Raw genomic sequence first — 19,445 nt, 5'->3', positions numbered from 1 at the left:
TTATTAATCCCAGAAGTGTGTGGTCCGCCTGTTGACACTGTAGCTTGCAGAGTGTTTAAACCATGTCTGAAGAAACAGCAGGACGTGGCTGACTTCATGTGTTCACTGTTAAAAGCTGCTGTGGACTGACGCAAGACAGCAGGGGAACGATCTTCCGGGCTTTCCTTGTTAAAGTCATGTCCAATTTAAACTGCTCGTAATTCTTTGCAACATTCAAGGCTGATCATGCATGGGATTTTTTCTACAACTTGTTTAAGAAATTTAAATTAAAATCTTGTTACTTGCCAAAAAAAATGATGATTGATAATGGAAGTCTTGGAAAGAAGCTCCAGACGAAAACTTTAAGTGCCAACTTCTTTCAGTTACGGCTACACTGGGAGCCCAGCGGCCTACTGTGGGGTAATTCTTTTTCATTGACATGTGCATGGAAAGGTCTTTGGACTCGGCGCATTTGCACACAACACTCATCCAGCCGTGCTCATATTTGTTGCATTACCAGCGACATGCTAAACTGCGATGAAAGCTACAATGAGGCATGCGAGCCGTTCGTTTTCCAGCTTTCTAATGTGTTCTCGATTCTGCTGACTTGGCGCAACTCACCCGAGCCATCAGACAGCAGCATGGTCGGCACTAACTTTGATAGACTGACCTAATTATCCCATAGTTCTGTCCCTGCTGCTGCTGCTGCTGCAGGCACAGGGCCTCGTAATGAGATGGGTCACAGGTTGACGACTTGCAGGCTGGACAGCTGATCAAAGCCGGGGGACTGTCGGCGTTAACTTGACATTTAAAGAGAGGATCCTGTTTGACTAATGCAGGGACATCAGGATGAGAGGAAGGTTTAACAGAACTCAGGGTTCCTCGGTTCTCTCAGTGACAGGTCAGGCATTGATTTAACTTTGCTATACCAATTTTTGATTACTTCATCAATTTATTTGTCATATTGAACTATAGCAGAACTTCACGCAGGAACCACTGGGGACAGATTTAAATGGCACAGGAAGTCCATTATTCTCATGTGCTACCTCACTAATATAGATACATTCAATAGTCAAATGATAATGTCTTGCTGCACCCTAGTTGCATGTGTTTTTGTCCCTTTACAGGAGGAGTAAAAAGTGAATCTTAGAGAAACAGATGCACAACAGGCATGAAGTGATGTTGGGCAAGACATTCATTGGCATCTAGCTTCATTATTTCTGTGGGGCTAATCCGGTCTGGACTAACACCACATGTGGCACTGCTGACTTTGTTATGTTTTTGTTTGTTCTGGCTTTTACTCTCCACTGACAAATTTCTGAATGAAACCTTCCCACAAATTGACTAAAAACTGGCAGCTGTGCACAAACACACACGTAATCTGTATGTACTGTCCTGAGCTAAACTTCGGCTCTGTTTACTACCTGCTGCCAACATGTTATGTCAAATGTCATAAGTAAAAGTATGTTATATCAAAATGTAAAAAAAAAAAGCAAAAAGAAAAGAAAAGATTATGATATGATCTGTATACTACTAATGCCGTAACATGTTATGTCAAAATGTCATAAGTAAAAGAATGTTCAATCAAAATGTAAAAAAAAGAAGAAAAAAAAAAGGAATGGGGGCGGGACTAGATAAGCTTTTGCTTCTCCCGCTTTCCCTTTCGGCCATGTGTATTGTATTATTTGAACTAAGATGAAGTTTGATGATGATGATTTGAATTGACATGCCCGAAATAAACAAATTGATTGATTGATTGATTGATTGAAACTATGCTGATGATCACATCTCACAGATACTAGAGCCGACTAGAAACACTCAAATGATGACTAAATCTCATTGAGAAAAGCAGGTGGTTTAAAGTGCAGAAGAATGTTTTTGCATGACATGTGATGTTTTGATGCGCCATAAAGAATGAAGATGCACTGTTTCCGACTCGCCGACACGCACATGAATGCGAGTTAACTAAAGAGCATCCTGCAGAACTTGCAACAGAGGGCATCATTTCACAGCCGATTGCTTCTGCTACAGGATAATTGGCACAACATTCATCAAGCTGTCAGCTGGTTACCCTGAACTTAATCTGTGGGCCTGCAGCGCTCATTGAGACAAACGAGGACAAGGAGTCTGTAACACTTTAATTGCAAACTGGTAAGGACACTATCAAATCCCTCCGTTGTCCATGTGCCTAAAGTAAAACTGTCATTTTTCATTTTGGCTCAAGGTAGTGACAACAATCCAAAAAGGTGTGGACGATGGCGGATTAGGACAAGGGATCTAATCCAGTTGTAGTCTTCTTTGAGGATCTATATTTAATTTGACACCTTTGGGTTAGAGCTTTTCATGCCGGACCGACAGTCATCATCGCTGACATCTTTGTTTTTTGATCAAGTAAATGCTCAAAATCCCTGCTCTCCATTTAAACAAACCCCTCTAATGAAATCAATCTTGTCTGCCAAGGTTTCGCAGTTTACCTCAGGCAAAGCAGACTGGTCTTTGACTTTTTTCATCATGCAGACAAAAGCGAGCTATCTCCCCGGGCCCTGTCTAAAGCCTGGAGCCTCATTCATCAGGCAGTTTGTTTTTGCCGCTGACTTAAAGTGAAAAGAACAAAGACATTATGCTCTTATGATGCTGGCGAAGAACACTCGCTTTGCTTTCTCAATAGACTGCAGAGCTAACACCACATCTTCCCTTTGTCTCCATCCATCACTCTCTTAACTCTCACTCCATCCTACCTTGTCTCATTTGAAATCTCATCTCGGTCTGATTAGGGCGTTAATAGGATGAGAAATGGAGTTCTGGTCGGAGCGCAGCTGTCCCCCTGCTACACTGGAGCTAATTTGCATTTTCTTATTGTTTGTGGCTTACGGTGGTCAGGTAATGTGATGTGGAGGATTTTTCAATTCTTTTGGCTTCATCTTAGAAATAAATGGAAAATTTGGGATGAGAAAATAAACATCACGTTGCATTGTTGTCTACCACGATTGTTTGCAATCTCTCCACCTGCTATCCAGTTCAATAGAAACTGATAGGGTGATGGGGGAGAGGCCGAGTGGGCAAAGGGCTTTCAGCGCACGGTGGGTGAGAAAGACCAAGAGTAGATAAAAGAAAGGAAGTGAGAGCATAGTTTCCCTCTTTCTCGTTCATTCTCTCTCTCGATATCCCTCTCCCTTCTGTGTTCCCATGCGTCACGAGACGTCTGGCTCATAATCGAGGAAATGATTGCCCTCATGCCTGGCCCCGGCACATAACGAGCACCCTGCCAAGATAACCGTGACCGGGGCACCAGAAGAGGGCATTGCCAGAGTGATAAACGAGCCAGATGTGTTGGTGCTGCTGGGTGTGTGTGTCTGTGTGTCTGTGTGTGTGCATGCGTGCGAGTGGGGGTATAGGCACCAGGCTGGCACAAGGGATTGCGGCCAGGGTCTATTGTGTCTGAGCGGAGAGGTGGAGGGCTGCCGCCGATGATAGCCCTGCTCGGCTGCCGTGATAAATACACAGGGAAATGTGATTTTTCATAATGGCTCCTGACAAGCACCGAGGGTGATGAAATCTTCCAGACTCTAATGCAACAGATGGGAGCACGTAGCGCTCCTCGTCTTTCAGGTTGGGGTTTCAGTTCCAAGGCTTTGTCGCTTAGTGTGTGATTACACAGGCGGAGAAAATCATGGGAACGCCTGACGATAAAACACAATCCCAGCACAGGCCACACTGTCATCGTTTGATATTATTATTGTTCTCTGCTTTACAACACGTTTTTTTTTTTTATACATTTACCTGCCGCTCCATCAGCAAATGAGCTACATCCGCTTCCCCACCGCGTCTCGCTCCTCTGATACGATTTAGCGGCTCTGCTAGCAGTAACATTTGAAAGACAGGTGTTGTTTTGCATCTGCTAAGGTCTAGCGGTTGTGAAAGCACACGTGTGAGTCATTCCTGCCAAGCACAGAGAAGATGAAGAAGAGAGAGAGAGAAAAAAAACCCATCATAACTCCCTCTTTCCCGGCTTTCTCTGATCTTTCTGGGCAGCTCACTGCAACTCCTTTAATAAGAGTAGTGGGTTATCACTCTGCCAGAAACAACTACTGGAGAAGCTGCCCCACAGGTACGCTAAAGTCTCCGACATTCAAAGGTAGGACGTGTTTTCATTTGGCAGTCACGAACGCAAAGTTTAAAGAAAGACCTTAGTTCGTATGCGGCAGGACGCACAACACAAGGTTATATCACAAACCTTGCAACAAACAGAGGTATTTATAGATGTTTCCACAAACTTCTATAAGAAGATCCGCATAGACACATACACAAAGCCCAGACTGTCCTTGCTCTGTAAATCCAAGGGGACTTTTTATTACGCTAGTTATGCATTTTACGAGGGCCATCATGTTGGCTAAGGAGCTGTTTCTCTAATCAAATGTGGAGTGCCTGTGTGAGCAGGCTTTCCACTCAAATACTGATTCCCGTAATCAGATGAGTCACTGCACCAAGGTTGTCCTCCTCGAATAACTTTAGTTTGGAGGAGAAAATGGAGTCCTGCAGAGGAAGCATAAGGTGTTTGTGTGTGTGTGTGTGTACATTCATGTATGTTTGGACAGCTTACACGACAAGTGTGCCAAATCATTTACCAGAGCAGGCTGTGTTATTGTTTTTCCTACACATACCTTTATGTCACCTCAAAATGAAATAACAAGTCACCCTGAAAATTGCTTTTCCTGCTCAGCTTCTGTGGCTACGAATGAACACCCTGAGATCCTAATCTAGGTTTCCTTGCATTAATGTGCATCTATTTACAGTGGCAAATGGAAGTTGGTGGCAGTGTTGCGAGGAAGTGGAAAACTTCCCCCTCTGCGTTCAGTTTTCTTCCTACAGTATTTGCAGATGACAAATGAGGACGGCTTACTTTCCCCTGCACCAACTGTGTGGTTTGCATGGGCAAACAGCTTTTCTAATTACACTCCTAATGAAAAGCAAACACACGCCATTTCCACACAAACAAAACCATAAGTACACACACACACACACACACACACACACACACACACACACACACACACAAAAAAAAATGAATCCACCTCACAGGAACCATTAAAAGCTGGCTGGCTGTGGTTCGCCTCTGAGGTAAGGAAGAGGAAACTGGATATGTAGAGAAGCCAAGACGAGAGTGAGCGAACACACACCGGCCCCGGCAGCACGCATTCGTTTACCTTTCCCAACAGGAGGAGAAGTGCTTGGCGAAATCGGAGTCTCTGGAACACGAAGAGGTCATAAATAGCCGACACTGCCAGCACCGTCACCCCCTGCTCCTTCCACAGCATGCTGGCCGCCGCGCACCACAGACTTCCAAGCATCCAGCCCCAGCACCGGGCCGCCGCCGAGCTGCTCCCGCATCTCCCGCTCTCCAAGGCCCCGTGCAGATCCCTGCGAAGTCCACAGTGTCTCGCATAGCAGAGGAGAGACAGCAAGAAAAACAGAGCAGCGCCCACGTCCGCCCTCCCCACCACGCCGGCCACCGCTTCGGTGTGAACCGGGTGAGAGGCGAAGAGGAGGCCCGCCAGCAGGCTCCACGGCCCCGCGCCCAGCAGCGGGCGGCTGAAGGCCGTGAAGAGCGCGGTGACCAGGCCGTGCAGCGCCACGTTCAGCAGGTGGTAGCCCCAGGGACGCAGGGCGTGCAGGGTGTAGTTGAGGCGGAAGGAGAGGGTGCAGAGGGGACGGAAGGACTTGTGGCTGCCGCTGTGAGTGAGCAGGGTGCCCCAGAAGTCATCGTACAGGATGTTGGTCCACGGGGTCTCAGGGAGAAGGTCCTGGTTGGTCTTGATGGCTCGGCTGTAAGGAGCAGAAGAGAAACCAGTGTCAACTATGACCTTAATCACATGCAACCTTTTCACTATGACACAAATATAATTTATTTTATGTTAATTCATGTTTGTTTTTCATATATATTGTGTTGTGTTGACAGGTTGTTAGGCCGTAGTATCATTTCATAAGGTCTTATTTGCATATTTTGTATGGTTTTATGTTTTCAAACCTGCACAGACTAACAAAGTGCCCTTGTTGGGCACTCGGGGCTGCAGGAGAAAGCTCTGAACACTGACATGTTTACACCATGCACCTTTAATGCCAACTTGCCTAGTAAAATTAGCATTTGTTTGAATGTGTGTTTCTGTATTGGGCAGGAAACAGCTGAAAACTGAGAGTAGCTATAAAGCTTTGTAAAGCTCCAGGGAACTTAAGAGACAGATTATTATTTCTTTTATGTCACAATAAGTAACCCCCTTTTGCGTACAAGTAGTGATCGTGCGGTAGAATAAAAAAGCAGTTTTCAGTTCAATAAATTACAAAACAGAGCGTTTTACCATCTGAATATACGCATATCTGTTATTTTTACATGGCTCATCTCGTTGCCTCTTGACACACACGCTGGATGTGTATCACAGCCTCATGCGGAGGAGTGTTTTCCACCCTCCTGATGATGCACTCATAAGCAAAATTTAATAGACAAATGCAACGAGCACACCAAATGTAATAAACAGGCCGCTGAGTATGTGATTGAATTCCACGAACATGTGCTCTCACTCACACACAGCATGCACATATGTCACAGGTAGCCGTGCGCAAACATACACACACGGACAGGTGGTGGTTTCACACCCCCGGAGGCTGCTGTGGGTTCTCATAATTAGCGGATCATTACTGAGGACATGAGCTGCGTGCGCGTGCACTCGCACACTGCAACAAATGAGTTCACCACAGGGATGTAGAGTGATGAATGGGATGGGCAGACACAACAATCCAGGGCCGTGTAAGTGAATCCACGCCCATAGGACGAACTTTAAATCTGAAATCCGATCAGTGATGAAGCTGCTATACATTTCACACTGTGTCAATACAAAAAATGTATTTGCAGATATTACTTTCCTGACTGACTCTGGGTGGCCTGTCGGAAGCCGGTGCCAACGAGGAAACTAACAAACACCAAATAAAACAAAGCCAAGGGAAGTAGTCAATGGGGCAAAGTGGGAAAACAATCTGTGTTTCCTATGTGGGGTGCATTTTTAACACTGCACTATATAAAGCATGTGTTTTCCCACTATTCAAACAATTTCAGATTTGTTTTGAGGTGGAAAAAAACTGGGTGGAGACTGTTTGAGTTAAAGACTGAAGATGAAATTCATTAAGGTTGAGAGATTTAAAAGCCTGAATCAGAACAGTGTGTCTCTGAGGGGCTGAATGGAAAACAGTGGCCTCGGGCTTTATACAAACTAAACTACACTAAGCTGTAGGGAATGCCCTCTTATGCATGGACACCAGGGTACAGCACTGATATGAAATGGAAATAAAGTCCATATTATTATTTTATCATTTCAAATTCTTAATATAAAAATAAACAAAAAAAGTACAGTTTTATTAAGTTGTGTTTTTTTTTTATTTATCAGGTCAATAAGGACTTCATTTTTCTTCAATGTTCTGCCATGGGAGACAAAAAATCTTATCAGTGTCTCTGCAGGTATCAGGCTGCTCAGCACCTTCAGATCTCACTCTTTGAAAGTCTGGTCACTGTAGCAGTTTCAGTATTGGCCGTGTTTAAGCTTTTAGCCTGAGGCTGCAAAGAACAGCAGTCAAATGTTAATATTCCATAAAAAATAAATAAAATGAAATAGCCAAACCACTGCATACAGCCACATTACATCATGCATGAGCCAGGAGCCACTGTGCAAAAGCTGAGTGTCAATTAAAAGGACTGTGGTGAAGTTTGTTTTCCTGAAGTCTGACGGAGGAAAACACTGAGACAACAAAGACAAGAATAAAATGGGTTCTGGGGAAATGTGTTTTGGGCCAAAATGGAGGAGCTTCATGAACTAAGTCATCAAGCTGTTGATTGTATACAAGTGTCTGCGGTTCATTTTGAATGCCACAATTAATGAAGTTACAAGTGCGGGTTTAAACTTATTTAAACAATCCTAATAACGCGAGTAAAGGATCCTTCATCAGCTCTAATTCACATTCAGGCTTCTCGCTCACATAAACAGAAGATAATAGTTAACTGGATGCAATGAGATGTATCACATGCCTTTATTAAGTTGACACTAATGAGTGACTTCATGCAGACTCCAGTGCTGCGGCAAACAAAGAAAATCTTCTTTTAAAATCACATTAAAGCGAGCGCAGCAATGATTCATTAAAAAAAGCAAAAGCGTCTTCCTCTCTCAGGTTGTGATTGTCATTAGCGTTGGTTTCTGTGTTTGGAGCGCTGAGGAGGAAGAGGACAGCGACAAGGGGGCGAGCCGAGGACTTCCTTTGTCTAGAGATTGTAACTCAGAGCTGAGTGCACAGAGGGAGAGAGAGAAGGAGAGAAGGAGGGAGCTGCAGCCTGGAGTGGAAAGGTAAAAGCAAAAGACTGACAAGGAGACAATTAAGAAGCAGAATTAAAGAATGAGAAAATGGCGCAGGTCTGCTGTCAAGGCGATGATTGCTCAATGAATTATTCCTAATTTAATTTCAGTATTTTTTCCTCCGAGCCTGCAGCCCTGTCATCGCGTGAGCTGTAGTAAATTCCTCCATTTCCCAGGATTGTTCTCTCCATCAGCGAAAAGGCGAGTGTGTGTGTTTCTCAGGCTCTGAAGCCAAAGTGGAACTCTCCCCTGTCCGATATTTGTGAAGGACCCAGCGCATTACATCACTCAGTTTACAAAGCTCTTCCACTGAAGTCCAACATTGAGCTATTATTTATAAAAAAATGTTTTACAGTCCCCACACAGCGCATGAGTATGATGTTACGAGGGTGGGAGGACTCAAGGATACAAGAGCAATAAACACAACCTGATATATAATGATTATCAACATTGAGAGTTTTATTAATGCTGGATTTCCGTTGAGTATAATAATGTCTTATGTGTATATAAACCAGACCAGGCTCGCATTACACAACACACGCTCTGTGATTATCCTCAGAATCCACATAAAGATTTTGAGCCTTTACTAAAAAGCATAAATCTTGTGTCCATCACAGTCACTATACGTAAGTGTGGCCTTGTTTCCCCAGTGGCAATAACAGGACATTATCAAATCCAAAACATGGCTAGTATACAACCAACCTGACCCAGCTCCCTCGTGTCCCCTTGGCATGTGTTGGGTCTCAATACTCTGTAGTGATAAATAATTTAAATATTCAAATCAGTGCCAGCCACTCATCTCCCTCCCTGTTCCTGCCCAGCACTGGAGGATGAAAAGAATCCATTAGCCATGAGGGTTTGGGAATGGATTGAAAGTACTGCTGTGTATGTGTGTGTGGTGTGAGAGAGAGAGTGTGTGAATAAACAGTTACATGCAAGGTGTCCGTCTTTTGTGTTTGCGAGTGCGTGCACATGTGTGTCAACAGAGTCGGTGCTGATGGCTCCATTGAGGCCTGTCGCTGCAGCGGTGCAGATAGAGTGGTCTCCCGGAGTGATTGCTCTTACAGAAGGGGGGTCTTTTGTATTCAGTCGTCGTATATGGGGCAGGCAGGCAGGCTGCGGGGGCACTCCATTCACAATCCTCAAAGTACAGGACGGGTTTGGTCTTTTCAATTTTTTTTTTTTTTTTGGCGGGTGGGTGGGGGGTGGAGGGGTGGTCGGGGGGCGTAGGGGAGGTAAATTCAGAAGGATTTCCATCAGAGGCTGAAAAGAGACATTAGCGGTTTGGGATTTCTTCTTTCTTCCTTCTGGGGTCCGAAGAAAAAAAAAAAAAAAAAGAGGGTGAGGTCTTCTTTCACCTGTCCGCTGCTTTTAGTGAAGAGAAAATTGGCCGTCTTTCAGTGTTTGGGTATGTGTCTTTTTTCAATATGCAAATGCATCACTCCCCCTATCACCCCCCACCCATCCCTGGCCACCCACCCCCTCCCTCCCTCCACAGTGATCTCACCACCAGTGATTTGCTTTTTCATGTGCTGTGCCTGTGGTCGCCTATAGAAGCTCACTGGGCCTCTTTAAGGGACAGTAGGGCCAATAATCCTGCACACAGAAAGGATAAAGAGACACTGGCCACTACTGAGGTGAATCCAAGATGAATTCAAGTCATTTCATTTAAAAAAAAATCTTTTTAGTCAATACGAATGTTGCATCTGTTTGAGAGGAAGCAGCGACAACACAACCACTGTGTTTTCTAGCTTCAGCTTGTCATCAACAATTAATGTTAATGAGCTCATCACCAGCAGGTGAATTAGTGAGTGCTCAGCTCTAGGATCACTTCCTGGCATATTTTTCTCAATCAGCACTTTGACAGTGACGGATGGGATTTCACATAAAGGAACTATTTTCTGTGTTTTTTTTTGTTTTTCCCACTGGTTTCATTAGGAGGGTGGAGCTCAGTGAGAAGAAGCTGATGTCAAGTCCTTCCTGCGCCAATCAGGGTTTTTTTTTCTTCTTTTTAGCAACATCTGATTTAAAATCTGGTGATGGTTGTGTGGTTGTTTGCTTACAGTATGTTGCCAGGGCCAGTGTGAGTCACGTCTAATCCAACCCCACCCGCACAACCCTGATAAACACAACTAGAAGAATTCTGAGTGGAAGGACCTTTATGAATAAAAACTGAGGAGGCCTCTTTAAAAACTTTGACTGTTACTGATTTAGACGTGAATGTCTGTTATAGGCTTTAAAAAAGAAGTTGATCAAAAAAAAAACTCAGCTCTAAGGGGCTTTACTTCTGAAAACAAGAGTCCAGACATTCACACGATTACGCAACCCTACTTTGTTCCAGTGCAATTCCTATCCACACACAAGCAGAACTATTCACACATATATTAATAAATATCAATGCAACTTGTATTTATTCTACAACTATGATTTCTCACCATATACTAAGAAAATATATTTATAATAGTTGTTATTTTGAATGACATAACCATGATGTTTCTAGAAAACCCATCATCAGGCCCAAACATACGGGATTTTTAGGACTGTTGCCAATACTAATATTAGGGAATAAATAATCCAGATAATTGATTCATCTGTCCACATTCCTCATGTTTACATGTTGGTTTTTGCATTGTTTGATGAAGGTACAAAAGACAGTTTTCACCAGTTGTTATTGACCAATGCAACTGATACCAATACGGTACGTCTCTGAAAGGCTCCAATCAGCCCATTAAATCAGCTGGTTGATTAATCATCTGATTATTACAGATTCTGTCCTAAACATACAATAACAAGATGGCAACATGATTTTAGTTTTCTAATAAATGGAAGTCTTCAGTGAGGAATTATAGACCAGACAAGTGGATCTACATCTGTGTGCATGTTGAAAGGACATTAGTGCAAAACATCATTGCACTATTTTTTTTTATTTATTTTTTTTTATAAAATCTCTCTGGCTTTTTAATCAAGTGCATTAAGTTGTTTATGAAATACTCCAGCTGCAGTTTCAATCACTCAGGCCTGGCTCATTATTCCTCTAATCAACTCCCATGAGGCAGCGGGGGCCATGGAGACGTCTTAACTCCCTCTCCCCCTCCGCTGGAATCATGAATCGCCCGAGTCAGAGACTGCATCCTATAAAACGAGTTGTTTCCTTAATTGCATCCTTGTAAAGTTTAGTTTACGGATTTGAGACAACACGCACGCACACACTTCTCCCGCTCCCTGTGGTCTGACTGAGCTTTAAAAAGTTGAAATGTTTCGGTGAGGAACTCGAGTCTGTTTTTAAACATCTGGGCCCGCCTGTCTGTCTGTCTGTCTGCAGGTCTGTCTGTGTGCACTGGTCGCTCTGCTCCGCTCTAATAAACATCTGCGGTATAAACTGCCTCACTTCGCGTAATCAGCACTGGCTGAATTTCAGCCTTTTCTAGCAGAGTGCATCCTCCTGCTCCATGACAGCAGCAATGAGGTGAATTAGCCAATCATCATAAAAAAAACACAGCACTATTAATAGTTACTGGCCGGTCACATTATTCCATGGGTATCATTACGTCCTTTTTCTCTCGATGCTACTTCCACACATCTTCTTTTCTTCATTTCTACAGTAGCTTTCATGAAGTTTGCCCATATTTTCCTCTCCTCCTTTCCCTTCCCTCCTTCTCTCATCTCTTCATCGCCTCCCTCCCTAAACGCATCTGCTGTGGAAGTCTGCTTCAGCACCGAGCTCTTTAGAGAGCACCTCATGTGGCCAAGATCTATTAAATTTCCATCTCCTTACTGAGCAATCTGAGTGCTTAATTAGCATAGCGCAGAGCTGTGGAAGACAGGCCTATTCACACAATGCTAATCTTGGGCTGGCGCACCGCTGAAGTAAACACAGCGCTGATGCTGCTGGCTTTGTGCAGGAGTAACAGGAACGCAGATGATTAAGACTGTGTGAGAAGTGGAGGGGAGAAAAAAAAGAGAAGTCTCTGTACTGGAGGGACAAAACAAATCCATATCGCAGCAGCGCAGAGTTTGAGGTGTTGAGGTGGAGCCGCTAACGATCGGTGTGACTACAGAGCAGCTGCCAACTTTTTATAAATAAGAAAAAAAGTCTTCATAGAGAAAAACAACATTCAACAGTGAGTGGAGATTGGGGAGTGAAGGATGTCCTGATTCTGACATGGTGGCAGGTTGAGTTGTGAGAACTGGTTGTAACTACCCGGGCTGTCTCTGCTCACCAAAGACCTTAATCAGTGGTTGTTGGACCTGCCATCTCTGCCCCACTAAAGATTTCATCATCACACCCCTCTCACAAATGTCAGCTTCTATCTTAGGAAAAGCCCAAACAATATGGGCCTTTTGCAACTTGCTGCACAAACAATAGAGGGACTGTTGTGAAGAAGGTCTGAGGGAAGAGGAGGAGGAGCTGTCTCAGGGGCCGACAGTATTTTCTTCACAGGTTATATTCAGTAGAGGATTGAGCTGCAGGTACAAAGATACCTGCAGCAACAACAGATTTGAGCACCAATGTGAATTCCTCTTAGCGTTATGAACAGTTTATAATTCCTGGACCTACGTCTACTCCTAATAAACCACAACAGTTTGGACTTCTGGTTCCTGCAGGTCCACAATGTTAAAACAATGGAACCTGGAAATCTACAGCATCTTTTCCATCCACAATAAATGGTTAAAATACTTCAACTGGAGCTGAAAAGACTAACAAATGGTTGATGGGCAGAAAAAATGATCTATTTTGATAGCTGCTAAATAATATCTACATAAAATATAACTGTATAACTGAGTTTTCTCTGTTTTCTCTTAATCCGAGCTGAGTGAGGATGTATGGTTCATGAGCTGCTGCTCTGACAAAACAACACATCTGAAGATGATGGACTATTGTCGGACATTTTCTAGACCAAACAATCAATTGATTAATGAGGAAAATAATCTCCACGTGAATCAATCATGAAAATCATTAGCTGGTCTATTAGTCCGACGCAGAAAAACAGAAAAATAATGAGGGGTGTGTTTAATCGTGGTGTTTGAGGAACGGCAGCAATGATTAGCTGATTAATCAGTGTGGCAGAAAATTAATCAACTATCTTCAGTAATTTGGCAAGCAGTGGAATCAAGGCCATTGTTTGCTAAACACTGATTGCAGCTTCTCTAATGCAGAGATTCAGATTCAGTCATTCTCTTTGTCATATGACTGTAAATTGGTCTTTCACTCTTTGGATCCATCCGTCGCCTGTTTCCAGTCTTCTCACAATTTACCGAATGATTAATCAAGAAAATAAGCAGCAGATTAATTGATAATGAAAGTAATTGTTAGTCGCCGCTGTAATTTGAAACCATCCGAATGTGAATTCTCTGTTCTCTCTCCTGCTATTTCTACTAAACTATAAGACAGCATCAGGGCTTCATCGAACCATGACAACCAGCGCCGCACTGGGACGGTTTGCGGCAGAGATGGGAGTCAGCACCTCCATGTCTCCGACTATGATTCTCTGTCAGAAAACGGTGGATTGCTCCCTTCGGGTTGGGGCGTGGGTTGTTGCCTCAAGTGAGGGAGTTAAACTATCTCGAATTGTCTTGTATAAAAGGAAGCGCGAGTTTGACAGCGTGACTGGTGCAGCGTCAGCATCGTACCGGCCTACTGAGCTGAGCCGGAAGCTTTCAATTTAACAGCGGATCTCCATCCCGGCCCTCGCCTGCATGTGCTCATGGGATTTGGGTGATTGGAAGAGTGAGATCGCAAATACGAGGAGCTGAAATGAGTTTCCTAGTTTCCTTATAGACAGGGCGAGGAGCTTATAGACATCCGGAGGGAGCTAAGACGCCATTGGAGGTTCTCTAGGCTCATCCAACTGGTAGGAGGCCCCAGGGCAGACTGAGAACTTCAGAGACTGTATGACTCATATGGGCAGGGGGAGACCTCAGGGTCCCCCAGGAGAAGCTGGGAATGGTTGCTAGGGAGAGGGATTTGTTTATCCTGGATGGTTTAGACCAAGTTCTTTTTTATGCTCCGAGATGAATTCCAATGGGAAGATGCTCGCCACAATTTATTGACTTCTTCCTCCTTCATTGGGATTCAGTCTCACGAGCACTGGGCCGGTTTATTAAAACTAGAGGGAGTGCAGTGCATGTGTGGGTGGGTGTCAGGGTCCAGATCACCTCTGTGTTAATCCAATGCTAAAAGGATTAGAAAGTGATCATAGAGTGCATAGAGTTTCTGAGACATGCATGGAGGTCGGGGGTCAAAGAGTAATCAGATTTAAGGTTGTGTGTAGTGTTTGTGTCAATGTGTGTGTGTAGTGTGTGTGTGTGTGTGTGTGTGTGTGCGCTCAGGGCTCCACACTCACACTGTGAACAACACAACCTGTAATCTATACGATGCAGAGTCCTTATTCCATGTGGTGTTGCAGTTGGCAGGAAAACACAGTTCAGGGCTTTGTTCCACAGCTGGTTGAGTATGAACAAAAAAAAGAATTGCATAAATTTCACTCTTGCAGGGAGCATATTGTACCGCACCACATGAGTCAACCGAGCACATGGAGATCTGGTCCTGTTTTCAGTCCTAGAGGTGCCTACCCATCCATCATAATGCAAGGTTGAATAATCATGTGTAACGCTATTACACTTGCTGGCTGGGCCTGAGTGATTCATTCATTGGCTCATTATCAGCTTCTATAATCCTGCCAGTATGTGGCCACAGCACAATGGCAGGCAAGGAGGAGATAGTGAAGATGAAAGACTGAGATCCAGAGCTCTTCCTTTATGATTTCATGTCTTTATCCTTTAGCAGTGTCTCTACTATGGCTCCACTGTAGGCTCCTCATAGATAGATAAAAAGGCGCTAATAGCATATTTCCTTTTTTATCAACTCCTTGTATCTGTTTAGTTTGTGTATCTGCATGCTGAAAGGTCAGGAACTGAGCATTAAGGGTGTGCTCAAACATCATACGTCAAACCACACCACTGGCAGAACAATACCCTGAGCTGAAGTGGCACCACTGCTTTCCCACACTCCGTCCCACGCGAGTGTGGCACGAATATGGGAGGAGAGGGGAAAATGCATAAATGTCCAGATAGCATTCATAAAAACCCTGTCATACTGCCAGCGGCTTGGTTGTGAAAGATTTATGCTTAGCTGTGCTCTTCCCCTTCCCGACTAAATTTGACATTAATTTGGCAGATTTTATGCCCCGACTCAGATACAATTATTTGTTTCTTTCCACATCATTTCAAAACGTGTGAACAGTGATAAACTGCTGTTGGGTGGTGTTCAACATGGTTGGGCGCCGATCACATGAAAAAAAAGAAAGAAAGAAGAAAAAACGCTGGCAAGATTTTGATCTTCTTTTATAATATTACTGAAAATAAACCTGAGACACACAGGATGAAACTTGCTTTGTATTCAAAGCACTAACCTACATTTTTTTCTCCTCTCTCCTGCTCAGTTCACTGGATTCATCTTTTCATTGATTAAAAATAGCCCATCCTGCAGCTCCCAGCAGTTTTCCCAAGGGTGCAGAATAACCAGTGAGAAGTTTGGGGAAATGAATAGACCAGTTAAATGACTTACTTTAAGTCCTCATCTGTAGATTAGTGTGCGGCACACTAAATTACACAAAGCAGTCAGTGGATTAGACAGTGGATTTTTTTTTTTTTTACAGCAAAGGTTAATATTTTATTTGTTGCTTTCAGATCCATGCGACGGATGTATGTTTCCTCTGAGGAAATGCTTGCTGATCAAGTGTTTACTGAAGGAATATTTACTGTATAGATGCAGCCAACTTCCCTATGTAAATACACAACACTCGCACAAACATCTCAAAGAACAGGACAGTCTGTCGCCTCTGTCTGGAGTTCTGCATTACAATGAAAACACGACTGAGTCATGTGTCATTGAATTAATGCGCACAAAAAGCATACAGGCTCATTCAACACAACAGGTGCATGGGTTCACTCCTACATGCAAGCTTAAAGCAGAGCTAATATTGCACAGTACATGTTCTCACAGATATTTGACCTTGTATCTGGTTTTTGGTCATTGTCTGTATTACTGTATTACTTCATTTAATATGGTATTTCTTTGCCATTATGGATTTAACATACAAAATTAGTCAAATAGTTAATATTATTCAAACCTAAACAGAGTCTATGCCTGCAACTCATTAATATTTTCTTTATGAATGAATCTGCTGATATTGTTTGTGACTGAACAACTATAATGTTGTTGGTAAAAAGCCATAAAAGAGTCAAAATATGTTAATAAAATATTGATTTGTCTAAACAACAGATAAGAAAAGCATCAATTTGGAGCTGTCACATTAAATAGGAGGAGATTTCAATGAATGTGAATGTAGTCTAAAGCTTCTGTGATGAAAGCTGTGAAAGTTATTAATAGAAATCAGTTTCCTGTCTTTGTCAAGCTGCACAAGAGCAACTAAAGAACACACAATGCTCCAAAAATGCTGAATAACTTCATTCAACTTGATGAAAGAGGGAGGATCATTCTGAAGGGCATTAGCCTCCACTGCTAGGTCATGGTGCTGTGCTGTCTAATCCCTAGAGAATCCAGCTTCCCTTGCTTTTTGACCCTCCCAAGACACCGTAGTTCGGGGCTCCATGTTTTGAGTCAACTTTCACTACCTCATAAGGTAAACAAAGGCAGGATATATCCCCATAAAATATCAGGAGCACAGTGTTTGTTAAGATTGAGTGGTGAGATCTTATTGTACACTGGTTGAGAACTTGTTTGTATATTTTATTCGGTAATGTATTGCACAATAGTAAATCATTTTGTCAAGTGCTGTGGTTTTTCTAAACATACACTAATCTTTATTTTAAGGTTATTAATTTCAGTTTCAAATCGTTTATTTTTACAATGGAATATGCTTTGTTTACTTTACTACCCTGTAAGGTTTTGGAGCCAGTGTGGGGCACAGCTGCAGAGATGAGATTTGTCTTCCGGCCAATAAAGTGCTACCAAGGTCTCAACCACAATCCAGAGCCCCCTGTGTTCATGGTTTCACACAGAGCGCCATCACTCACCCGCCAGAAACACACAAAAAGAGAGTGTGGAGAGGTGCCTGGAGGCGGCAGCTATGCAGAGGGAGTAGGTTACAGTTACAAACATTTCTACGTTCCACTCACATCAACATCTGGCCCAAGCCCAACTGAGTAACATAAGAATTTGTGACTTTAATTGCAGTGATCAAAGGGGCACACGTCTGTATAGTTGCTCCTCATCATTGAAAATCCAGCTGTTTTAGCTTCCATCATCAACAGCTTCAACTCGGAGCTGATTAAGATAAAGTCTCCTCTACATCCTCAGTCCCAATCGGGACAAACAGATTTCTTCCGGGGGCTCTCGGCTTCAAAGAGGCTGAAACGGTCTGAGCAAAGCGTCAGGAAGTTGGCTGTCTCTCTTTTGTCAGGCCACGGACTTTCTTTCATGTCCCCTGTGAAGCCGGTTTCCTGATTAGCTGAACAGCGAACTCTGAAAAGGCCGGAGACAACTCACCGTGCAGTGCTCACTGTTAAATGTACAGTCTGCACTTAAACAGACATCGACAATGTCTTAAAATCAATGGTAAGACAAATAAACGATTATTTATACCAGTTTTATGGCCTTTAAGTGAATATCAAACATGGTCTCACTTTCATTAGTCTGAAAAGCGTTGACTGAGAGCCAGGAGTTTAGCAGCTGGAGGCCGGAACAATCAGTGAATGGAGAGTGCTTTAAAAGATGTGCAGTGCTGTATTGGGAATTTGTAATGGTTACTGACTCACATCCCTGGACTTCTAAATATTGGGACTGAAAATTACACATGACAAATTTTTTGCTGATAATGAAGCAAAAATCCCAGAACAGTAATTTGGAATGTTTATCTGTACTTGTATTGAATAGTGGGAGTTATCAACATCGCAGGAAACACAATAAGTTTTCTTATTGAAAAATTAGATAAAGATTTATAGGTTACGTACGGCTCTTGGGCCTGTCCTTTTAGCCACAGCCTGGAGGCAGTTAGCTTAGCGCAAGGCCTGAAGCAGGTGCAAAGACTTTGTCTCTGTCCAAAGTCCACATAAATTATCTAATAGCTTTTAAGTTCATTAATTAACACATTACATCCCATTTGTTTTATCAGTACACAATGGAACAATGTAAAATCAACACTGGTATTCCCAGGAGTTAGCGTTCACCAAGAATCACTTCCCGGCTTTCTGCTATCTAAGCTAACCACCTTCGAGCTTCTTTCTTAAAGAAACAAACATGAGAGTGGTATCAGTATTTCTAATATCTATTATTATCAGTAGAAAGCGAAGGCTTACATTTAAAATATTCCTGTGATGATGAGCTGTCCGATATTTCACCTGACCTGAAGATGAAACTTTAGGTTTAAAAACCAGTCCAAGACATTTTTAGTACTCTGCATTTCAAGTGGTTAAAAAATTATGAACCCAATCATTGTGAGTGCGGCGCCTTCATCTATTTTTCACCAGATTGATTGCTGCGTCTTTATCTCCATCTAAGTGATTGATTGATCACTTCCCATTAGGCGCTTGCACAAAATAGAGGTGATCTGACAACTATGCCACCGCTGCCGCCTCAGCTAAAAAATAAAAAGGTGACCAGGCCCACCGCAGCGTTCCCTGACTGATGGTGTCGATAAAAGGGCTCTGATGAATCCTCAGCCCCACCAGGGGGAAGGCTGCGGGAAATCAATGGCTAATAAAACTAATGCTCTACGCTCCCACAGGGCGTAAATTAAACAGACACAGTGAAGGAGGAAATTGGGTTAGAAGTTAAGGGATTCAGGAAAATTATTTAGAATTAATCAAGGTTTTATGACAATATGTTGTGTATGTATTTGTATCTAAATCTAAATCTGCGAATGCGGTCAAATTGAAAAACACAAGAAACCAGAGGTTGGGGGTAGTAACAGTTGAATTCAAGAGCATATTACAGTTTCACGCCTCCATGAACACCCCAAAGACCACCAGGAACTGCTTGGAACAAAGCTCCTTACATACAGATGTTTGCCCCTCATGCATTAAGATAGGAGCCCTTATAATGTGAAATTTAAA

The 19,445-nt window shown here is 43.1% G+C and overlaps 1 protein-coding gene across 1 annotated transcript in view; it reads right to left on the bottom strand.

Moving 5' to 3' along the window:
- The window catches only part of tmtc2a (transmembrane O-mannosyltransferase targeting cadherins 2a), a gene marked incomplete at both ends in the record, with an annotated part of 54,860 nt that overhangs the window by 21,297 nt on the left and 14,118 nt on the right, over positions 1 to 19,445 (bottom strand). Inside the window, one exon of the mRNA XM_083999395.1 lies at positions 5,184 to 5,802. Within this exon, the coding sequence (XP_083855521.1) occupies positions 5,184 to 5,802 (619 nt within the window). The remainder of the gene's footprint in view (positions 1 to 5,183; positions 5,803 to 19,445) is intronic.

This window comes from Trachurus trachurus (assembly GCF_905171665.1).
Source record: "Trachurus trachurus genome assembly, chromosome: 23".
NCBI classification, from domain to species: domain Eukaryota; kingdom Metazoa; phylum Chordata; class Actinopteri; order Carangiformes; family Carangidae; genus Trachurus; species Trachurus trachurus.
The sequence above is the reverse complement of the archived record's forward strand: the minus strand, read 5'-3'. Positions and strand labels throughout refer to the sequence as shown.